Source organism: Typopeltis vanoorti, chromosome 6, assembly GCF_054136105.1.
Source record: "Typopeltis vanoorti isolate ZY-2024b chromosome 6, IOZ_Tvanoo_1.0, whole genome shotgun sequence".
Classification (NCBI taxonomy): Eukaryota; Metazoa; Arthropoda; class Arachnida; order Uropygi; family Thelyphonidae; genus Typopeltis; species Typopeltis vanoorti.
The window spans coordinates 84038666-84059858 of NC_143554.1; the positions used below are offsets into that span (position 1 = coordinate 84038666).

At 36.5% G+C, this 21193-nt stretch overlaps 1 protein-coding gene across 1 annotated transcript in view; it reads left to right on the forward strand.

Annotated features, from left to right (window-relative positions):
- Positions 1-21193, forward strand: part of LOC150105645 (nucleolar MIF4G domain-containing protein 1) — a 189641-nt gene that overhangs the window by 83260 nt on the left and 85188 nt on the right. The window contains exon 8 of the mRNA XM_090394970.1: positions 10413-10506. Within this exon, the coding sequence (XP_090251096.1) occupies positions 10413-10506 (94 nt within the window). The remainder of the gene's footprint in view (positions 1-10412; positions 10507-21193) is intronic.

The following is a 21193-nucleotide window of genomic DNA, read 5'->3' on the forward strand; positions in this document are numbered from 1 at the left end:
GGATGATTGACAATCATCTCCTGATCTACCTGATTTAAGGTGACCAGTGGCATACCTCAGAGTTCAGTCCTTGGGCCATTATTGTTCAATCTGTACATTAATGACATCAGTCAGGATCTAACATGAGATGTGCAATTGTTTACCAATGATGCAAAGATAGGCAAGGTAATCAGAGATCCTACTGATATTTAGCACTTACAAAATTATTTGAATAGACTGGAATTTGGGCAAACGAAAATTGCTGTCAGTTTAATGTTAGTAAGTGTAAAGTTATGCACTTTGGCGTGATTAGAGTCCCAGCAGCATATTATGTTAGCGGGGTTATGCTACAAGAAACTGAGGAGGCAAGGGATCTTGACATATTGGATAGGAATTTGAAGTTCAAAGGTCACATAGCAAAAGTTGCAAATACAACTCAGAGGATAAATGCAATGTTGAAGTGATTCTTGACATATAAGGATGAGGAAGTCATTTTGCCTCTTTATAAAACTGATAAGAGCACACCTGGATTATTGTGTGCAGATTTGGTCTCCTAGATTCCAAGGGGATAAAGAACTGTGGAAAGGGTGCAAAGAAAAGTTACAAAGATTATATCCAGATTATGGGATTTATATTATGATGACAGGTTGTGAGTATGTGGATTACATACTCTGGTTAACAGGAGAAAAGGAGTGATATGATAGAGGTCTATAAACTTTTGAATGGATATTAGAGGATAGCATCTGATGAAATTTTTCGTTATATGGAAGGTGGGAAGAGAACACGAGGGTATCCATGGAAGTTAAGTTTGTTCACAGTCAAGAAATGGGGTAAGATCTAGGTTTTTCTCTCACAGAGCAATGGGTGAGTGGAATAGTTTGCCTTTAGGGGTAATGAGTACATATAGTGTGAATGAATTTAAGAGAAGGTAGGACAGCTGGTTTGGATGATTTTATAGCCTCTCTCAATGAGTCCTCCTGGAGGTCTTAGATGATAATAGTAATATGATAACTAAATACTTAAGGAATTGACAGCTTACACTAGAAATATAAATTAAATCAACTTTAATATATACTTTCCGATATTTCATTGGAAGTTCCCATGCCATCTTCATGGGAACTTAAGATAAAGACACGTGCACGCAAGTACTACATAACAACAAATGAGAAACGAAGTGAAGAAGCTACCATTTTCCTAAAGTCCTGATTGTGCCCCCTGGTGGGCTATATTAGGTGTTCTTGGTCTTTGGGCTGAAGTTCTTCTGATATATGTTTCCCAAATTTGGGGCAGTCTCATGCATCCAAATTTGTTGAGGTTTGGCATGTTCCTAAGGGCTGAGGCTGATTCCATGAATAGTCTTTCATATTTGAACTTGCTGCGATGTATTACTGTGGCTTTCTTCCACCTTATTCTGTGGCAAGTATCCAGAGCATGGTCTGCAAGCCCAGAGTGGCTGTACTGGTGAAATCTGATGTAGTCCTTGTGTTCTAAGATTCTGATATTTGCTGTCCTGCCTGCTTGGCCAAAGTAGGACGATTTCACCAGTACAGCCACTCTGGGCTTGCAGACCATGCTCTGAATACTCACCACAGAATAAGGTGGAAGAAAGCCACAGTAATACACCGCAGCAAGTTCAAATATGAAAGACTATTCATGGAATCAGCTTCAGCCCTTAGGAACATGCCAAACCTCAACAAATTTGGATGCATGAGACTGCCCCAAATTTGGGAAACATATATCAGAAGAACTTCAGCCCAAAGGCCAAGCACACCTAATATAGCCCGCCAGGGGGCACCATCAGGACTTTAGGAAAACGGTAGCTTCCTTGCTTCGTTTCTTATTTGTTGTTATGTAGTACTTGCATGCACTTGTCTTTATCTTAAGTTCCCATGAAGATGGCAATGTGACGTTGTTGAAATATCAGAAAGTATATATTAAAGTTGATTTAATTTATATTTCTCGTGTGCTCTGTCAATTTCTTAAGTATTTAGTTATCATGTTTAACCAGCGTATAAGCCTTTCTGGTTGAATATCATCTACCCCAGTTGCTTCTACATTTCAAGGTTCTGATTACTTTTTCTGTCTCAGAGCATATGTATATATGCTGGCCTGGTTAGCTGAGTTGTGTGTTTGCTCTCCAGTCAACAGGCTATAGGTTTGATTCCTGTTGTAGGTATGATAGATAATTTTTGCGATTATCTTCAAGTGAGATCATCATCCCACTTAGTGGAAGCTTGAAGTGGCTTGAAAAAGGTCCATGTTTGGTCCTTAGAGGAAGGCTTATTTACAAATATGTAAATAATTAATAAAAAATGCAAAAAATATATATATAGGAAGTATACTCTTTTTTTTGTTTTGTATATAAAAAACAGTCATCCTGTGACTAATGCTTCACTACTTTTATGCATAGTTTAGTGTTCTAACATTTTTCTCTGAATTCCCATGAAGATTCCTGATTTACTTCTCATTGACTTTGATATGATTTCTTCTTTTTCGTATCTGGCCTGCCTGTAATTATTTTTTTCTTAGCCCACTATGACGTGTAGAGTTTTTCTGTCCTTACAGATGACAGCACCTTATTCTTCCCTGGCAGAATCAGTCAATGTTTTCTTCACATTTTGCCACTTAATCTCCAAGGTTTGGTTCTTGTTTTCAAACTCTTTCATTTTTCTCAGCATTTAATCAACTTTGTGATCTGTCTGTTTATATTTTTTTGGATGTTTTAACCTTGAAGTCACCAGTTTTTCCATTTTAGGTGTATTTTTATTTAATATAATGACTAGTAAATTTCCTGTCATTTCATAAACATTTTAGTTGTAAAACATTCTTTATTTAAATATGAACATTAAATATGAAACTTTATTTAAATATGAGCAGTGGGTTTGAAGCTATTGTGGTGTTGAAGTCAAGACAAATGGGGTTAAATATATGGTGAGGCATTGCTACAGACCTGAGTAGTTCAACTGCTGGAAACAATGAAATACATTGCCAAATTACATTGATGAGTACTAAGTGGTAATCATCATGGATGACTTAAATTATCCGTACATTGAAGAGAAATCTCCTGATAAGAATGAAAGAGAATTTATTTAATCAAAGAGAATTGAGCTGTTGTGAGACAACTGTTTCAAGCAGCATGTGAAAGAAGGAACTCAAGCCCAAAGAGTGTTAAATTTGATCATTGCATTGAAAAGGATGGCAATTAATAATGTGACTGTTTTGCTACCAGTTGGTGACAATGAATATGCTGCACTGTCCTGAGAAGTATCTATTACCTATTTGTATTTATGTATTTGTGCCTTTTAAATTCATTACTTGCTGACCCAAAACTCCATTCAGTAATCTACCAGAAACATTTATGTGGATGTTCCATTTAGGACAGGTTACATGCTGAACTACAAAGTTTGAAATTGTGACAAACTCAGAAAAAGAATATCTTTGGTCCCATGATATCAGTTACTAAATGGGAAGAATATCAGCAATGCATGTGAAGCTTCAAAAAGGTGCTTATTAAATGAGAATATCTGAATGTATCTCTAGAGTTTGAAGAACAAATAAAGTAGGAGTGAAATGGATGTGTAATCTTATTAAGCAAGAGATCCATAAAAAGATGACGGTGTTGAAGGAATATTGTGAGAATAAGAGAGGAGTTGTGAAATATAAGCACAGTTCAGAACAGTTACAAGTATTGTATGGAAAGTTAAATCTGAGTATGAAAAGAAATTGGCTGTGCAGGCTAAAGGCAACCCAAAAGAATTTTATTGTTATGCTGCAAGTAAAAGGAAAAAGAATGTGAGCCGGACATGCACAAATGATGTTCTGTGTGAAACATCTCTGTAAAAGTGATTCTGTTTAGCTGACATCATTTTAGTGCTATTCAAAAACACACTGGCCATTTGCTATCTGATCATAAGGGAATCACCAATGTTATGCGATCAGTCACGGCGTGCCAACCAGATTAAAACACCACAAATACAAATATAAACTTGCCTCTTTGTTGAGAGATTGCTCTACCTTCCTTCCTATAGACTACGATCCCATCAATACACAGATAAGAACACTTCACAGTCTTTTTAAAAAAAGTCACCTTTTGGCCTGTGGAGATCACCAATGAACTAAAACCATAACAATATTTGACCCACCCCACCCAAAATATATAGACTACCAAAAATCCACAAACAAAATGTGTCATTATTCTCTATTGTGAATTTGGGCATTGATTTTACCCACATAGAAATCAGCCAAACATTTAGCCAAACTGCTCTCACAATATACTGGAAACTTCCCCTTTACACATACAATAAAAAAAAAAAAACTCTGCCCACTTTAAAATCAGTATAGAAAACCTCACGCTCCTACACACTGACATAATGATCAGTGTTGATGATTCCTCTCTGTTCAGTGTCCCACTTAAAGACAACTTAGACTTTATTCAAGCTGTGTTTCCTCCCAATATCTCAGCCCTGTTTAATCTGATATAATTTATGATAATTTAATATGATCTCTGTAAATTTAGTTTGGCAAATAAAATCTACTTAAATTTTATTCCACATAAACCCACTGTTTGGTTACACTACATAGATGACACGTTCTCCATTTTTCAACATAGTCGAATGTTCTCAATTTTTCTCATACATCTAAACAGTCAAAATCCCAAATTCAGTTCACCTTAGAAAAAGAAAGCAAGAACATCCTCAGAACTTCAGTCTCCCTTTACATGTCAGCCTGATGGATCTGTCAGCCTGGGGTTATATACAGTAACCCCAACCCATTATATGGAATTATAAACACTATATAACAGGCCACTGTTATCATTTTTGATAACAGTGCCCTAACCACTGGACTGTGGCTACAATCCTCACCAAATCCAAAAAATATTAAAACCCCAAAACTGCACCTCCAGAACAGAGACTACACAAAATCTATCACCATTCCACTTAACCAGGACACATCTGAAAAATTAACAAAATTCCTAAAGAAATATAACCTTACAACCACTTGCAGGCCAAATTGACATCCCCGATCTACCATACTGAAGACTGGCCACACCCTCTAGACCTGTCAGGTATTTACCTGGTTCCTTACAGCTGCAAACTGTCCTTCTACAGCCCCAACATTGGAATTGTTAGACTACATCTGGTTCTACTACTGTGGCCACCCAGGAGTTGTGACCATGTGTTGGACACTCATCACAGGATGCTGGAAGAAGGCCATTCTGTTCCATCACAACAAATACAAATATGAGAGACTATCCTAGAACTTACATCAGAAAAAATTTCCCAAACCTCAACAAATTTAGTTGCATGAAATTTCCCAAAATATAGGAAGTACCTATCCTCAGAACTTCAGTCCAACAGCCTTTTATCCCACCCATTTTAATCCACTGGGGGGACACTATTTAGGACTTTAGGCTCTCTACTTTGGTGCATGCTTCAGCCTCATTTACCCAGCATTAATGCTCATGTTCACACATATATTGTACTGTGTTCCCTGATGATGGCAATTTGATTTTGCCAAAATATCAGCAAGGTCACATTCAAAGTCAAATATTCAGTATACTATTTAATGTCCTTAAAGAGTAGTTATGAATAGCCAATTAAGCCTTACAACCTGAAAGTATGACAGCTAGAATGTCTGGTCTATAGCCTCCCTTGATTAGTCATTCACTCCCTGGAGGTCTTATGTATAATAGTAATAAATTTATGGATATTATGGATCCATATTATTCCATAATTTAGAATTCTTCAGTATTTTCTTATGTCATGTCTCTACACACTCAGGAAATTAATTTGCAGTTTGTAACTATTCCATTATGATATCAACATTGTAAGCTAGCTTAGCATCAATTGCATAACTGTGCAATGCCCTAAATATTTCCATATACGTTCATTCTTGTCACTTTCAGTATCTGGCAATACAGATATACATCACAATAAAATATTTATAAATAATTAATGCAACGTGTATTGTGCCTACTTTTCTGCTTTATGCAGATGATATTGTATTCCAGGATTCACTAACTATACTGAATAACAGCTATAACATTTGACATGAAAATCAGCAATAAAAAGACCAAAACTATGAAAATGGGTAGGAGCATAGGAAACTTCAGCTACATTCCGAATGGAGATCCTATAGAACAAGTAAAATAGCTTAGCTATTTAGGCACACTTTTTAATGAAGATGGCGGGTTAAATCTGGAAATGGACAACAAAATAAGCAAAGCTGGTATGGTGGGTAGCCAGCTCGATAAATTTATATAGAATAAGAGAGAAATTAGCCAAAAACACTAAATTAGCAATATACAAGACGGTGTTCAAACCAGTTTTAAGTTATTATTACTATTATTATTACTATTATTACGGGCAACTCCAGGGAGTCATTAGACTCATCGAGGGAGGCCCCAAATCATATTCATTACAACTATTCGACATTCATACAGTATCTATCATACCTCGCCTTAAACTCATTCACTGTCACAGCATCCACCACAGACTCAGGGAGTGCATTCCACTCATTCACTACTCTAAAAGTAAAGAACCCAGCTCTAACACCTTTACTAACCACACTTTTGCCCAGTTTCCATGGATGTCCCCTAGTCCTCCCACAACCAGTCCTGTTCTCAAAAATATCTTCTGAATTAATTTTATAGAAACCCTTCATTAATTTGAATGTCTCAATCATATCTCCCCTCCTCCGCCTATCAACCAATTTTTGCAACCCACAAATCCTCAACCTGTTCTCATACGGTTCATTCCACAGTCCTGCTATCATCTTGGTCACTCGCCTCTGGATCCTCTCCACCTCCTCCCCATCAAGATTAAACCTAGGTGACCAAATCTGAGCACAGTAGTCGAGATGGGGTCTTATCAAGGCTCGATACAGAGGAACAATAACCTGCTTGTCTCTGCTTGTCAACGTATTCTTCAGCAACCAAGTGATTCGATGAGCTGATTTGGCCACTTTTGCATTGTGTCCCCTAAATTTCAATTCCTTATCCACTAACACTCCTAAATCTCGTGCCTCATCAATTTCCTGGAACACGGTTCCACCAATGCAGTAAACTGCCGCCAATCTTTTCACCCCAAAATGCATAACCTTACATTTTGCCACATTAAATTGACATCCATTCTCCTTAGCCCAGACCTCCAATCTATCCAAATCATCCTGCAAAATTTTGACGTCATCTGCATTCACTATTGCCCTACCCAACTTTGCATCATCTGCAAACAAATGAACTGTTCCTCTCAGATCCTTTCCTATATCATTTATGAACAAATTAAACAGCAGTGGTCCAAGAACAGATCCTTGTGGCACACCACTAGTCACAGGCCGTCTTGTGGACTCTACTCCTGAGTAAACCACTCTCTGATATCTCTCCATCAACCACCCTCCTATCCATCTCACCAACCCTATGTCCATTCCCATATGCTGCAATTTACTGATTAGAATTCCATGTGGTATCCTGTCAAAGGCCTTAGCAAGGTCCAGTAGAATCACTGTAAACCCATTACCCTTATCCAGTTCAGCCATCACTGTCCTATAAAACCTGAGTAAGTTACTGAGGCATGATCTACCCTTCACAAAACCATGCTGTCTGCGATACAGTATCCCATTTTCTTCTATCCAATCTTGTATTTTCCTCTTGACTATTTTCTCTAAGACCTTGATAATGATTCCTGTTATGCTGATTGGCCGGTAATTTTCAACAGCAGCCTTGGAACCACCTTTGTGCAGTGGAACTATTTTCCTCTCTTTCCACCCTCTTGGGACTGACCCAGTCCTGAGGCTCAAATTAAACAAAATGGTCAAGGGCACTGACAATTCTTTGGCCGCTTCACGTACGACACGAGCTGGTATACCATCCAATCCCACAGATGTATTGATATTGAGGTTCTGTAATAGACTAGTTACCTCTACTTCATTCATCACAATTCCAGTATAAGCTGTTGGTTCTTCCATTCCTGCAAAGCCACCACCTGGATGATATACTCTTGCAAAGTGCTCGCTCAGTAATTCCACAATATCGACTGATTTGGTTACCTCCCTACCCTCAGCATTTTTTAAGATCATTCTACCATGAGCATTTTTCCTTTTACTTGCAACATATTGAAAAAACTGTTTGGGATTCTCTTTAGCCTGCGTGGCCAATTTCCTTTCGTAATCTGCTTTTGCTTTTCTTACCATCCTGGCCTGAGCTTTATACTGTTCCTGCGCCTGATGGTCACCCTTCTCCTTAAATTCCCTCCACAATTGTTTCTTTTTTTGCAGCTCAAGCTTAATAGTGTTATTCATCCATTTAACCCCTACTTGATTTATTATTCGGACTCTTGGTATACAGTCAACCATTGCCTCCTGCAAACAGTTCTTAACCACCTCCCATGCACTATCAACATCCAGCCCTTGCAGTTTTACATACATGGCATTGAGCCAAGCGCACACCTAAGCTTGTCATACTTACCAGCTCGGTAATTCCACATGTACCCTGTCTTAATTGTAAATTCGACTCCTTTAGCCACCTCCCAAGTCATGACCTTATGGTCACTCTCACCAATTGGTGGCAACATGGTTATGTTCGTTACAGCCACATTCTCAGTTGCAATTACTAGGTCCAGCTCTCTCTGCCCCCTGGTATTTTCCAATACATGTTGCCGTAGATAGTTGTCCCTTAATAACCGCATAAAATCCAATTCCTTCCTCCCATGTGCCCTCTCCTCTTTCCAGTCAATGTTACCATAATTGAAATCATCCATAATAATTACCCTCCTTCCACTCATTTCTTCTATTTGCTTATGCATACTATCCCCACCATCCCCTCCATCACCCGGTCTATAGCAGCACCCAATTGTATATTTTGTTCTGCTAGATTCTATCTCACACCAAACAGCCTCAAATGTGCTTTTTTCCCCATCCTGCAGTTCAACTTCTATACTCCTTGGCTGAAGCTCATCAGCTATCATTAATAACACTCCTCCCCCCTTTTTATTCACCCTGTCACTCCTGAACACGCTATACCCGTCGCATTCAATCCCACTAGCTTTATCATCTTCTGTCAGCCATGTTTCACTAATACCGACAACCTGTGGCCTGGAAGTGCCAACCATGGCCAAAAACTCTTCCTTCTTGTTCCTAATACTCCTGGCATTAGTGTACATGAATCGCAGAAGCCCATTTGTTCCGTCCCTACTTTGATGCCTTATACTAACTATCCCATTCTGATTTGTTGTCCGTTGTACTCGCTCGGGCATAATATACTCATTCATACACTTAACTGCTCCCCTAAAGTCTGCATATCTACTCCTACTTATGGATCTGAGTGTTCGGTTACAAATAAAACACTTGATCAAAGACTAGAGACCACATATAATGAGAGTTCTGAGAAAAATTAGGGGAGTGAACTGATGATGTCAATTGAAGAATCATATTAAAAGTGAAGATATTAGAAAGTAACTTGACATTGTTAACATTCAAGAATGTGTCAGCAGAGCTAATCTAAGATGGCCACTTGACAATGGGTGAAGAAAGATTAGCAAAACAGGTGTTTGATGCCAAAATTTCAGAAAAAAGACCCAGAGGAAGACCAAGGTATTGGTGTATTGATTCAGTCAGAAATGCCTTAGAACCATAGAATGTTAGATATGATAATATTGGAGTGCTCAGAATTAAGATTGATTTGGAGGAAAATTGTTGACAGGAGATTAATAATAATATAAACTTAATCACGTAATGCTGTCATTGTAACCTTGAACACCTTGGGGATACACATATCAGGAAACATGATAATGATAATTATTCAAGAAATGCACAGCTACTTCTTCCTTTCCCTGAATGCTACATCTTATAGTCTTCATTTAGCATCATCTTATCTGTTTTTAGTTTTCTTTGTCTTGGTAACACTGGATAAGGTCAACATGACACTTTTCCAGTTCTGCCAGTTCTACTTCTTTCTCAGTGGGGGAAAAAAGTGAAACTAACACTTCTCAATTTGATAGTGGTTATTTCCATTTCTGCCAAGGGTGAGTTGTTTCCATTAGCTGACTTTTCACCATTTACCCTAGTTCTTTGGGGGGGGGGGGGAAAGGAGTCTTTATTTTTGTCTTATTTTTATTTTGGTTTTAAGCCAATACAGAATACAGTTTGGTCAGATAAGTTCCAAATCACCAGCCCATTCTTGTTTGCTCAATATCCAGATGGATACCTAATAATGGGGGCTGAATATGAGAACATGAGGATTGGACAAGTGGTCAGAAACCTCTGCATTCCTTACAGACTATATAGTGGAAAAGATCTCTTTTCCAATATCTAGCTCTGATAACATTTATTACTTATTTAGGTAAGTGAAAGTATGCATACTGATAATTTTCAATCTGGGTTTTTTATAAATATAATTTTATGGAAAATTTTTGCATATTCATCTAAGTAATTATTTTCAGGTTTTTGCATCTCTTTTAATATATGATGTACTTCAATGTCTAGTAGACAAGTTCCAGGAGAAAGATGTAGAATTAATTTTGTTACTGTTCAGAAGTAAGTTCTTGTTTTCTTTTTCTCTTTTAATGATAAAATTATATATATATACACACACACACCCACACACACACAAACACTATGAGCAGCATATATCTTCCAGTTTCCTTTGATTTTGACTTATTCTTCAGATCAGTACACTTTTCCCTCCAGTGTTTTTTTTTTTTTTTTTTTTTAGATTTCCTGATTACCATAATTTCAATTTGAAACTTGATATGGAGGTGTGAATTTTTATCATTTGAATTAGTCATATTTGCCTACTCCAAGGAAGTATTTCTTAATTTAGAATTGGTTTTCTAGTTAAATTTAGCTAATTTCCAGTTCACTGAATGCTGAGTTTGTCACTACAGTTCACAGTAGTATTTTTGTTACCATCCACCATTTAATTAAATGTAACCATCATGTTAACATAATACAGTCAACTTTCTATAGAGAACTTTCAAGGACCGAAGATATAGTTTGGTTTGTTTATTATGGTGAATTTTCTTTAGTTCATTCATTGTTGAGGCTGTAGAGATTTGGCTGGAAATTTTTGGTTGTTTTAGTGAGTGAGTTCACTATAATAGTATTTGCTATAGTGAAGATCCACTGCACCACTTTATTTTTTAAAAAACTAAATAATAATAATAATAATTAATGGCATTAGCACACAATGGCATGCCAAGTTTATGTAGCTATTGTAGACATAGACATATATTGTGTAATGCTGCTACAAAAAAAAAAAAGTCGAGGAAAAAGTTAGGTCACATATCCAAGGTGTAAGTTTATTTATTTAAAAGTGTTCTTAGTAATTAAAAAGGTAGAATTACTCTGGATTTTTTTTTATGTAAAATATTTAAAATATGAAAATAAAGACCTTGTTTTGAATTCTATCTATCTATTTCAAAATATGAATTCTGTCATATTTTGAAAAATCTGTATGAGAAGGGTGTTTTTTCATCGATGGTTAGCCAATCTCATATGGAGGTTATGAGGTTTTTACAATAGATTCTGGTAATCTTTCTTTACTAGCAGGAAAAATTTTTAATTAAAAGGATATGAAAAGAAAACTAAAAAATTTACTAGTATTTTTACTTCAAAGTGTGATAATGTTTTTCAGAATAAGAACAGCTAATTTTAAATAGATTATTAAATCTTAAAAGGATTATCTTAATCTGATAATCTTAAAAAGATTATTAAATCTTAAAAGGATTATCTTAATCTGATAATCTTAAAAAGATTATTAAATCTTAAATTTATTGTACAATATAAAAAAGTAAAATTTATATGATAATTTTAAAAATTTATATTTTATTACAAAAATTTATATATAATATATAGCAAGTAACTTATCAATAGTCCGTGCAGTTAGCCGAGTGGTTATGCGCTTCACAACCATATGCCTGGAAAAGGGGTGTCCTACATTTGATTCCCGTCGCTGACGTGAGGATCTTAGGATCTTTCTCAGACATAGCCAAGTTAGCAGGTCTTGGGCGTGGACCGCAGGGTTTTTCCTCCTGCAAACAGGCAAACCAGCCCCGTGAACACATGCTTCTACAGACATAGGATACCTCCAGGAATAAAGAGTAACCAACCTATTCTGTAGGATTTCGGTTCCAAATGCCTACACAGTAAAATGTGTAGTCTACGCGTGAGCATAAATCAGGATGGATCCTATCAATGAACATAGTGAAAAATGTATAAATAACTCGGCTTATTTGCATTAGGTAAGCATGAAAAAAATTCTGAATATCACAAATTTCTAAATGTACCACATCCATATGCCTACACGTCACTGTTAATGAAGGTAGTGGCATGCCATACCATTGAATACCATCCAAAAGAAATCCCTGGGTGTGTAACTTTTCATATGTAGGATTCACATTAAATATACTGAATGTGTCTGTTTTATTGTCATTCTTACACATACAAGTGATCACAAAACCAGTAACAAAACAGTGGCATGTATGTGGGAAAATAGTAAAGGAGAAAGAAGAAATCTGTTGTGTTTTTTGAAAATCAGGGGAGTGTTTTTATTGAGGGAAATGATATGAGGAATGATATTTCAAAGAATATAGGTAGGTGAAATGAAGGAAGATGAGAAGTTGAGTCTGTAAGTTGCGAAATGTATATGAATGTTAACTAGTAGCTGCTCATGTTCTTACTTGATTGTAGTAAAGCAGATGAATGGTAGAGCATTTGGAATGATTCCAAATGCTCTACCATCATACTGCTCCACAAAATAGTGGCCATTTTGGTGGAGCAGTGTCCATTAAAATATCTGTAAAAAATGACATAATGCAGAAACTGCAGCTATGGGAAAACTACTGGAGGGAGTCATCTAATAAGTGCATTGCCCTCTTCTAGATAGCATTGAGAATTGGGTACACACCACCTCAAATGTGGGAATGATATTCTAAAGTAGGACAGATTTGGAATTAAGTGTTAGGAATTGTGAAGGAGAAAAGTAGTGTTTTAAATGAAAAAGATTATATACTAAATAGTATATAATCCAGGATAGGCTAGGTATGAAAGCCAACCCAGGATGAGGAAGCTGTTATTGTCTGGCATTTGGAATATTACCAACAGTAATAATGGCAAGTGAAGAAAGATCTTTCTTATGAGAAATAAGACAGGATTGTGTTTTTATAATTAAAATTCACTAAGTATCTTCACTCCCACTTGAGAATGGTGAGATCAGTGTTTAAGACATTGATTAGGGAAGATCTTGAAGCCTGAATTATTTGAATACTCTAAGGTTTTTTGAATCAAAAAGAGGAGTTTATGTCATCAACAAAACTATGGAAATTTGAGGTTAATGAGAGAAGGTCATTGTTGTATAAGAGTGTGGGTGAGAGCACAGAGCTGTAGTTGCTCCAACATTGATAAAGAAATATGATGAGAGGCAACTATCTACCTTGACATTTAGTGAACAGTCAAAGAGGAAGCCTCAAAGCCAGGCTCAATCAAATGTCATGGAAATATCAAGAGCATCTGCATAAGTTTTGTCCAAAGTGATTGAAAAGGTTAGTGAAGAGATCTACCAGTGAATGAGAGATGCAATGGTAGAGTCCATAGTAGTAATTGTTAATTAATTGCTTGGTCTCCAAATAGTGAAAAAGCTTCTTTAATGACCATCTCCATTACCTTTGAGAGTATTGAGGTGAGAGCAACAGGACAGTAATTTTGATGTCTGACATTTAGGGACACGCACACACACACATGGCTTACTTCTATGCTGTCGAGTATGACAGCTTGTATAAGTAATGCAGGATTGGTGTGAATGCTGGATCTCAAATTTGTAGTTCAGTAGAAAGGAGAATACTATCTGGACCAAGGGACTTATTAGTGTCGAGGCGGTTGAGGATTTTTTTCTGATATTCCTTCTAGAGTAAGATCATGGGAGGTATGCAGTGAGCAGTCATGGAATAGTGGATGAGATTTGCCTTGGTTGCCTGTTCAAGAGGAAAAGGCTTATGCCAAGAGGTCTATCTTATCTTTAGCATATGTCTTCATGGCACACCATCAGAATACAAGAGAGAGAGAGAGTTGGAAACAAAATAGGTCAGAAGTTGCACTTAACAGCCTTTGCAAGGGACCAGATAGAAAGAAGTAGCCAGATGGGATCAGAAGTGAATTATGCTGTAGGTGACTGTCACCATCACGAAATTATGACACAGCGTGTTGGTTGGGGGGGAGGGGTGAAAACAGTTTTGTTCATTGTGATGATTAAGAGTAAGACAGCAGAAGTGGTTGCAATTTTTCATAGGCTATGTATCATCATCATGTTCGCTTCTCCAGTTAAAATTAAGTTTCAGCAAAGTTTGTGCTCTGTCTACTAATTGAAAAACAACAATATTCATGCCACTAATTTATTCAAGTATGCATCTAATTGATGAAAATGTTTTCAAAAATATAACAGGTAATGAGGTTTTTGTTTTGGAGATTAAAGAAAATAATAGGCTACAGATTCGATGGTATTTTGGCCATTAAGAATTTGACAAAGATGCTTTGGATATCCTAAAAACAGACTTCATTAAATGTTTTCAGTACTTGCAGACATTATTGAAAAAAGTATATTGCCACACTGACTAACTTTGAAAGTAACTGAACTCAGAATTCTGTAAGTCTGCATTTTCTTTGTATTCACATCATTCCAGATACTTTCTGAATGGACCTCATGAAGATAATTACTGTAGTTATTTTCATGAGATAATTACATTAATCATACTCTAATTATCCCACGAATTATCTCTTTCATATCAAGTAAGTAATCATAGTTACTTAATATGAAAGAGCATAAATATATGTAACAGACATTAAGCTTCTGTGGTTGGCATGTCCATGGTATTAGATATTTTTAGTATATTATTAATTCATTAATTTTATAGCCAGATAAAATAGAAACTTGAAAAGTTTACCGCAGAGTTTATGACCATATAACCTTTGGCATGAGAGTTGCCTTGGTTTTAAAAGACATGGATTCTTGCCCAGGAACCCATATAATTGTCTTTTATTAGTGTTTTGAAGTTTTACTGTTGTTATCAGAGACCAGGCAGAAAACCACAAGAGGGCAAAAGCGCTCTGTCCAGTACCATAGCAATCTCATGTCAGAAAGTCATGTTATATGTAAATGAATTTTTGCTGGATGCATAAATAAATTATTGAAATAAATAGTCTAAAAGGCTTAAATCTGGCATGGGGAGATGGTGCCATTGTTATGATATTATTAATCCATTGGTGTTATAGCTTGATAAAATAGAAACTTGAAAAGTTTTGAAATTCTCCCAGAAAGTTTATGAAAATGTAACCTTTGGTGTGGGAGTTGCTTCAATTTGCACTACTTAAAAGACATGGACTCTGTTCAGGAACCCATATAATCACCTTATATTAGTGTTTTTATAATATATATATATATAACAATAACAAAATTACAATAAAGATAGCCACACAAAATTCTGAATCAGTGAACATAAATGCAGGTGTCTGATAAGGATGTAGTCTATTGCCACTCCTCTTTAATATCTATATTAATAATATTATAAGAGAGTAGAGGGAAACAACCAGTTTTGGCATTCATATAATAATGGGTGCTTAAGGGTCAAAGCTGTATAACTGAGAGGAGACCCCCACATAGCCTTTAAAGGAATGCGGAGAACCGACCAGGGCTTCTGACCTAATGTCCAATCCTCGCCTTCTCTTGGTGCACCCTGTTGGGTATCTACCCGGATACTGAACGAATGAGGTTGGGCTGGCAATTGGAATTTAGCTGACCAAATTGTATTCTTATTGGCTTAAACCAATATACAAAATGATGGTACAACATGACAAAATTTCATGCTGGCTGGGGCATCGCCCGGTTAAACAACCCCCCCCCCCCCCGTTGTTTCGCCAGGGAACCAGGGTGAACAGCGAAAAGTTAGCTACTGGAACAAATCTGAAAGCACACCCCAACTCAACATCACCAGAGTTAAAGATCGGTACTATCAACTTAAGAAGCCTGAATGACAAAGAAATGGAGCTAGCTGAGGAATTAGATAAGTACCAGATCGACATAATAGGGGTGACTGAAACAAAAAAGACAAAAACTGGTGAGATCTTTCTGAGCAATAAATGAACAAAATTTTATATTCAGGCTATGACAATCAAGGAAAAGAAGGAATAGCCATAGTATTCAACACAAAATACGAAGCTAATCTTCTTGAATGGCAGGCAGTCTCAAGTAGAGTGATGTGGGCAAATATCAGAATGGGGAATTGGACAATGAGACTTATTTGTAACTATGGTCCCACAGAAGGTTCTACTAAGGTAGAAGTGGAGGAATTTTTTGAGGCTTTAGAAACAAGCAACTGACACAATGAAAAAGGAAAAGTTGGTCCTTGTTGGGGATCTAAATAACAGAGTAGGAAATGCATGTCAGACATACAAAAATATTTTGGGGAAATTTGGAGAAAAGAGCAAAGCTAATAATAATGGCAAATACCTGTTGGATTTCTGCTCAGGACATGGACTGGTTATTACTAACACCATGTTCCAACATAAAAATGTGCACAAATTCACATGGAAAGAAGAAGCAAGGAATAAGAAAAGTCTCATTGACTATGTTATTGTTGATAGTGATGTTTTCTCCCTGGTGCAGGACACCAGAGGATTTGAAATTGGAAGAGTTTGAGAACAGGAACCAAACCCTGGAGATTCAGTGGCAAGCCTTGAAGAAAACTGATTGATTCAGCCAGAGAGGCATGTGGTGAGGTTTCCTGCAAGGATAGAAAAATCAGAACTCCATGGTGGATACAGGAAGTTAAGAGGCGGTGAAGGAAAAGAAGAAAGCATATCAAAAGTTCCTGGCAAATAAGTCAGCTTGTGACCTTAGAGAATACAGAGACAAATGTAAGAAAGCTAAACACTGTGTAAAACTAGCTAAACAAAAGTCATGGGAGGACTTTGGCAAGAACATAGAAAATAAATATCAAGAAGTGGTAAAATATTCTGGAGGTTGTTGAAGAAGCTTAGAAATGGAGAAAAGAGTGCTATAAAAGGAGTTAGAGATGATAAAGTGACATGAAAAAACGGGAGAAAAAGATATCCTTGAAGTATGGAATAATTACTTTGAAAAATTGATAAATGAAACAAGCAGTGATAGCACAGTGGTAAAAAACACTCAACAGGCATACAGTCAGGAATACATATCCATACTTGAAGTAGAAAAAGCCATCAAAGGCTTGAAATATGGAAAGGCAGCAGGAGTAGATGATATTCGACCAGAAATGCTGAAGTATGGTGGTATAAAAGTCTTGCAGTGATTGCACTGCATAGTTCTGAAGACCTGTAGAGAGGGACGAATTCCCGATGATTGAATAGATTCATATGGAATAAAAGTGAAATTAGTTGCAACACTAAATTAGCTGTATACAAGACAATGTTCAAACCAGTTTTAACTTATGGATCTGAGAGCTGGGTCAGAAGTAAAACACTTGACCAAAGACTAGAGACCGCAGATATGAGAGTCCTGAGAAAGATTATAGGCGTGAACAGATGGCATCAATGGCAATATCATATTAAAAACGAGGATATTAGGAAAGAACTTGACATTGTCAGCATCCAGAATGCATTAGCAGAGCTAATCTCAGGTGGTATGGTCATTTAAACAGAATGGGCGAGGAAAGATTAGGAAAACAAGTGTTCTCTGCCAAGTTGGCAGGAAAACAACCCAGAGGAAGGCTAAGATATAGGTGGATTGATACGGTACAAAGTGCCTTAGACGATAGAAATATAAGATCTGATAATGTTGGAGTTTTGACAAGTAACAGACTGATTTGGAGGAAAATTGCAGAATGGAAGTTAGTAATGATGTAAATTTTTCATGTAGTACTATCATATCCTGTACACCCCTTGAGGGCACATGTCAGGAATTTGATGATGATGATGATTTAATAAGCAAGAAAACAAGAATAAGAATCCACAGCTGAATAGCAAAATCTATCTTAACATATCATTCAGAAGCCTGGACCCTTACTCAAGCAGACAGAAAGAGACTGATAAGCTCTGAAATGAGATTCATGCACAAAACAGCTGGATATAATAGACTAGACTTCAAAAGAAATAGCGATATTTTAAAGGAACTTGAGGGATATCTGTTTTAGACTACATCAATCTTTATAGAGTGAGATGGAGACAACATACAGAAAGAATGAGTGAAGGAAGACTCCCCAAGGAGATACAGAGATATCGACATCATGGGAGAAGGAATAGAGGATGACCTTTGAAAAGATGGGAGGAGACTGTAACAGGCTACTAGGCCTATTACTGGAAAGGAAGAAGGTTTCACTGGCCTGACTGTTTCAAGCTCTTGGTTCTCGTCATAAACTAGGAAGAAACCTTTATGTTATTTCTGGTATTCTGATGAAGTACATTATAGAGATCTACTTCATTAAGAATAAAATATTTTAATTTGAAAAAAACTTATATTAGCAGATTGATTCCTTAAAATGACTGTTATTTTTTATTTTTTGTGATGATGACCCAACACATGAAAGGTCACAGAACCTATAATACAACTCTACTATATGTGGGTAAGTGCTTATGAAGAAAGAAATAATATTTTGATATTTCTTGGAGGTTGGAGATTGTATTTGGTGAAGAAAAACAGTATGGGGAGATGTCACAAAGAATAGAGGTGGCTTGAATGAAGAAGGAAGGGGGGAGGGTGAAATTTTTACAATTTTGTTTGGTATGTTTGGAGTTAGGCAGCGTATCAGTGTTAGCCAGTGGCTGGTCTAGTTCTTACATGGCTAGAAGAAAGTAGAGGAATGGTAATGGCCAATTCAGATGAGCAATGCCCATGAAAATACATACAGAAAAGGCATAGTGCAGAAGTCATTAATGTAATTAAAGGTCATTAATGTCATAAATTGGAAAGCGACTGAAGGGAGTCTTTGAGGGAAGGGTCACCTATCAAGTGGATTGCTCTCTTCTGTTTATCATCAAGAATTCTTAAGGAGGTTTTCAGTGCACACCACCCCAAATATGGGAACAATATTCCAAGGTTGGTCAGATCTGAGACTTATAAAATGTCAGGAGTTAAGAGGAAGAGTAGTAATGTTTTCAACAAAAAAGAACACAAAGCTTTTTAAAGGCCAAGGTTTGTACTAAGATAAACTGGATATGACAGTTAGACTAAGAAGAGAAAGCTGATCTTGAAGTGGAAATTGGAACATTATCAAAAGTAAGTGGGAGTGAAGTAGGATCTTTCTTGCAAATAAGGCAGACCTGAATTTTAAAGGCACTAAAATTTGCTAAGTTGTCTTCTCCCCATTTGGGAAGTTGAGGAGATCAGTGTTTAAGTCATTGGTTATGTAAAATCTTGTGGCTTCTACCCTTTTAGTAGTACAGCTCTTGCTGAAAAGGAGGAGGATCACTATGTCCCATTTACGTGAAGTGATTTTGCTCTTGCTGGTCAAGTCTTCTGTTGTCCATGTTTGAGCTACCAGGAACGGCACTTCTAGGATATAGTATCTGTCATTGGGAGTAATAACTTGGTTTAATTAGGGTTGGCCTCAAGTCTGCTACTCGAATAAGGAAGAGGAATGTAGAGTACCGTCATTGGCAAAGCTATGAATAAGATTTGAAGTCAGAGAAGGTCATTAATGAAAAGGAAGAAGAAGAGTGTGAATGAGAGTACAGAACCTTGGGTACTCCATCATTAATAGAGAAACTTGATGATATGAAATCTGAATCATCATGATATGCACTGAACAACCATATGTAGAATTGTAATCATGTGGTGCTATTGTAGTAGCCTGCACCCCTTGAGGGTATATATCAGGAAACTGATAATATAGAATTGTCATGGTGCATGGCATCAGTTTAATGACAGGTCTATATATATAACTAATTCTCTTTTTACATGACCTTTTTTATACAATTTCGAAATAACATAGTTTAGAAAACAGAAGGAATTCTATTTTTACACGGTGATCAAATGGCACTTATTTTTAAAATTTTTGTTTGAATTCAGTTCCCTTTAAAAAAGGGTATTTCCATTATAAATTATCATTTCCTAGAACCGTACGTATGTACTTAAACTTGAATTTTGGGGAACCCCTCCTCAATGTTTTAAATATCTGGGATTACTCTATGCTATAGAATGTAGACAATTGTGGCAACAACAACAAAAAAATCAAGTTTTGTAATTATGATTCCCCAAAGTTAAGCCAACAGATGATTTGTTATATTCATTTGCTGTTGGTTCCTGGAAGCAGAAGGGTGCTATGCTGATTCCTCAAAGTTAAGTTGGTCCATTGTGGGAGGCCCATTTATATATATCTGCTTGGAAGGAGTTAAGCTGTTTGCTAAACAATCATTTCTTGTTTACAATTCAAAACGTTTACGTCTTTTTGTGTTTTGTTCATAAAAGTTTTGTTCGTGCAATAGAGTTATACAGGTATGAAGTTTTTTATACGTAATATCAAATCAGTAAAATTAATTATTGGTTATTTTCAGATATTTTCGTAACATTACCCCATTAATCACATCAGATAATTGATAATTCAGTTAGAAAGAAGAAGAAAAGAAACCCTATTTCTTTAGAAATTAAGATCCAAATTTTAGATCGTTTAGTAGCTGGAGAAGGTTCAACATCCTTAGGGAAATATTTTGGACTGAACGAAGCTACCATGAGAACGATTAAGAAAAATGAAGAGGCCATTAGAAAATCTGTTCTTTATAGAATAAAATTAGGTGCCAAGTCGTCATCGTGTATATGAAAGACATTATATAAGTGAAGATGGAAAGGGCCCTGTTGATGTGGATAGAAGATTGCTCACAAAAAGGAATATCTTTAGAGAGAAATGTCATCAAAGAGAAAGCATTACAATTGTACAAACACGTTCAGGAAAAGGAACCAACAACATCAAACAACAATTGTGATTTTTCTGCAAGCACAGGTTGGCTTACAAAATTTCTCAAAAGATATGCGCTTCATAATGTAAAAATAAAAGGAGAATTTGCATCTGCAGATGAGCCAGCAGCTAGAGAATTTCTTTTAAAACTGTCTAAAATTATTGAAAATGGTGCCTACACTCATGATCAAGTTTAGAATGCAGATGAGACCAGCTTTTTTGGAAATAAAATGGCATGTAGAACTTATATAGCGAAATCACAAAAACGTGTTGGTGGCTATAAAGAGCTAAGGATCGTGTGACTATTA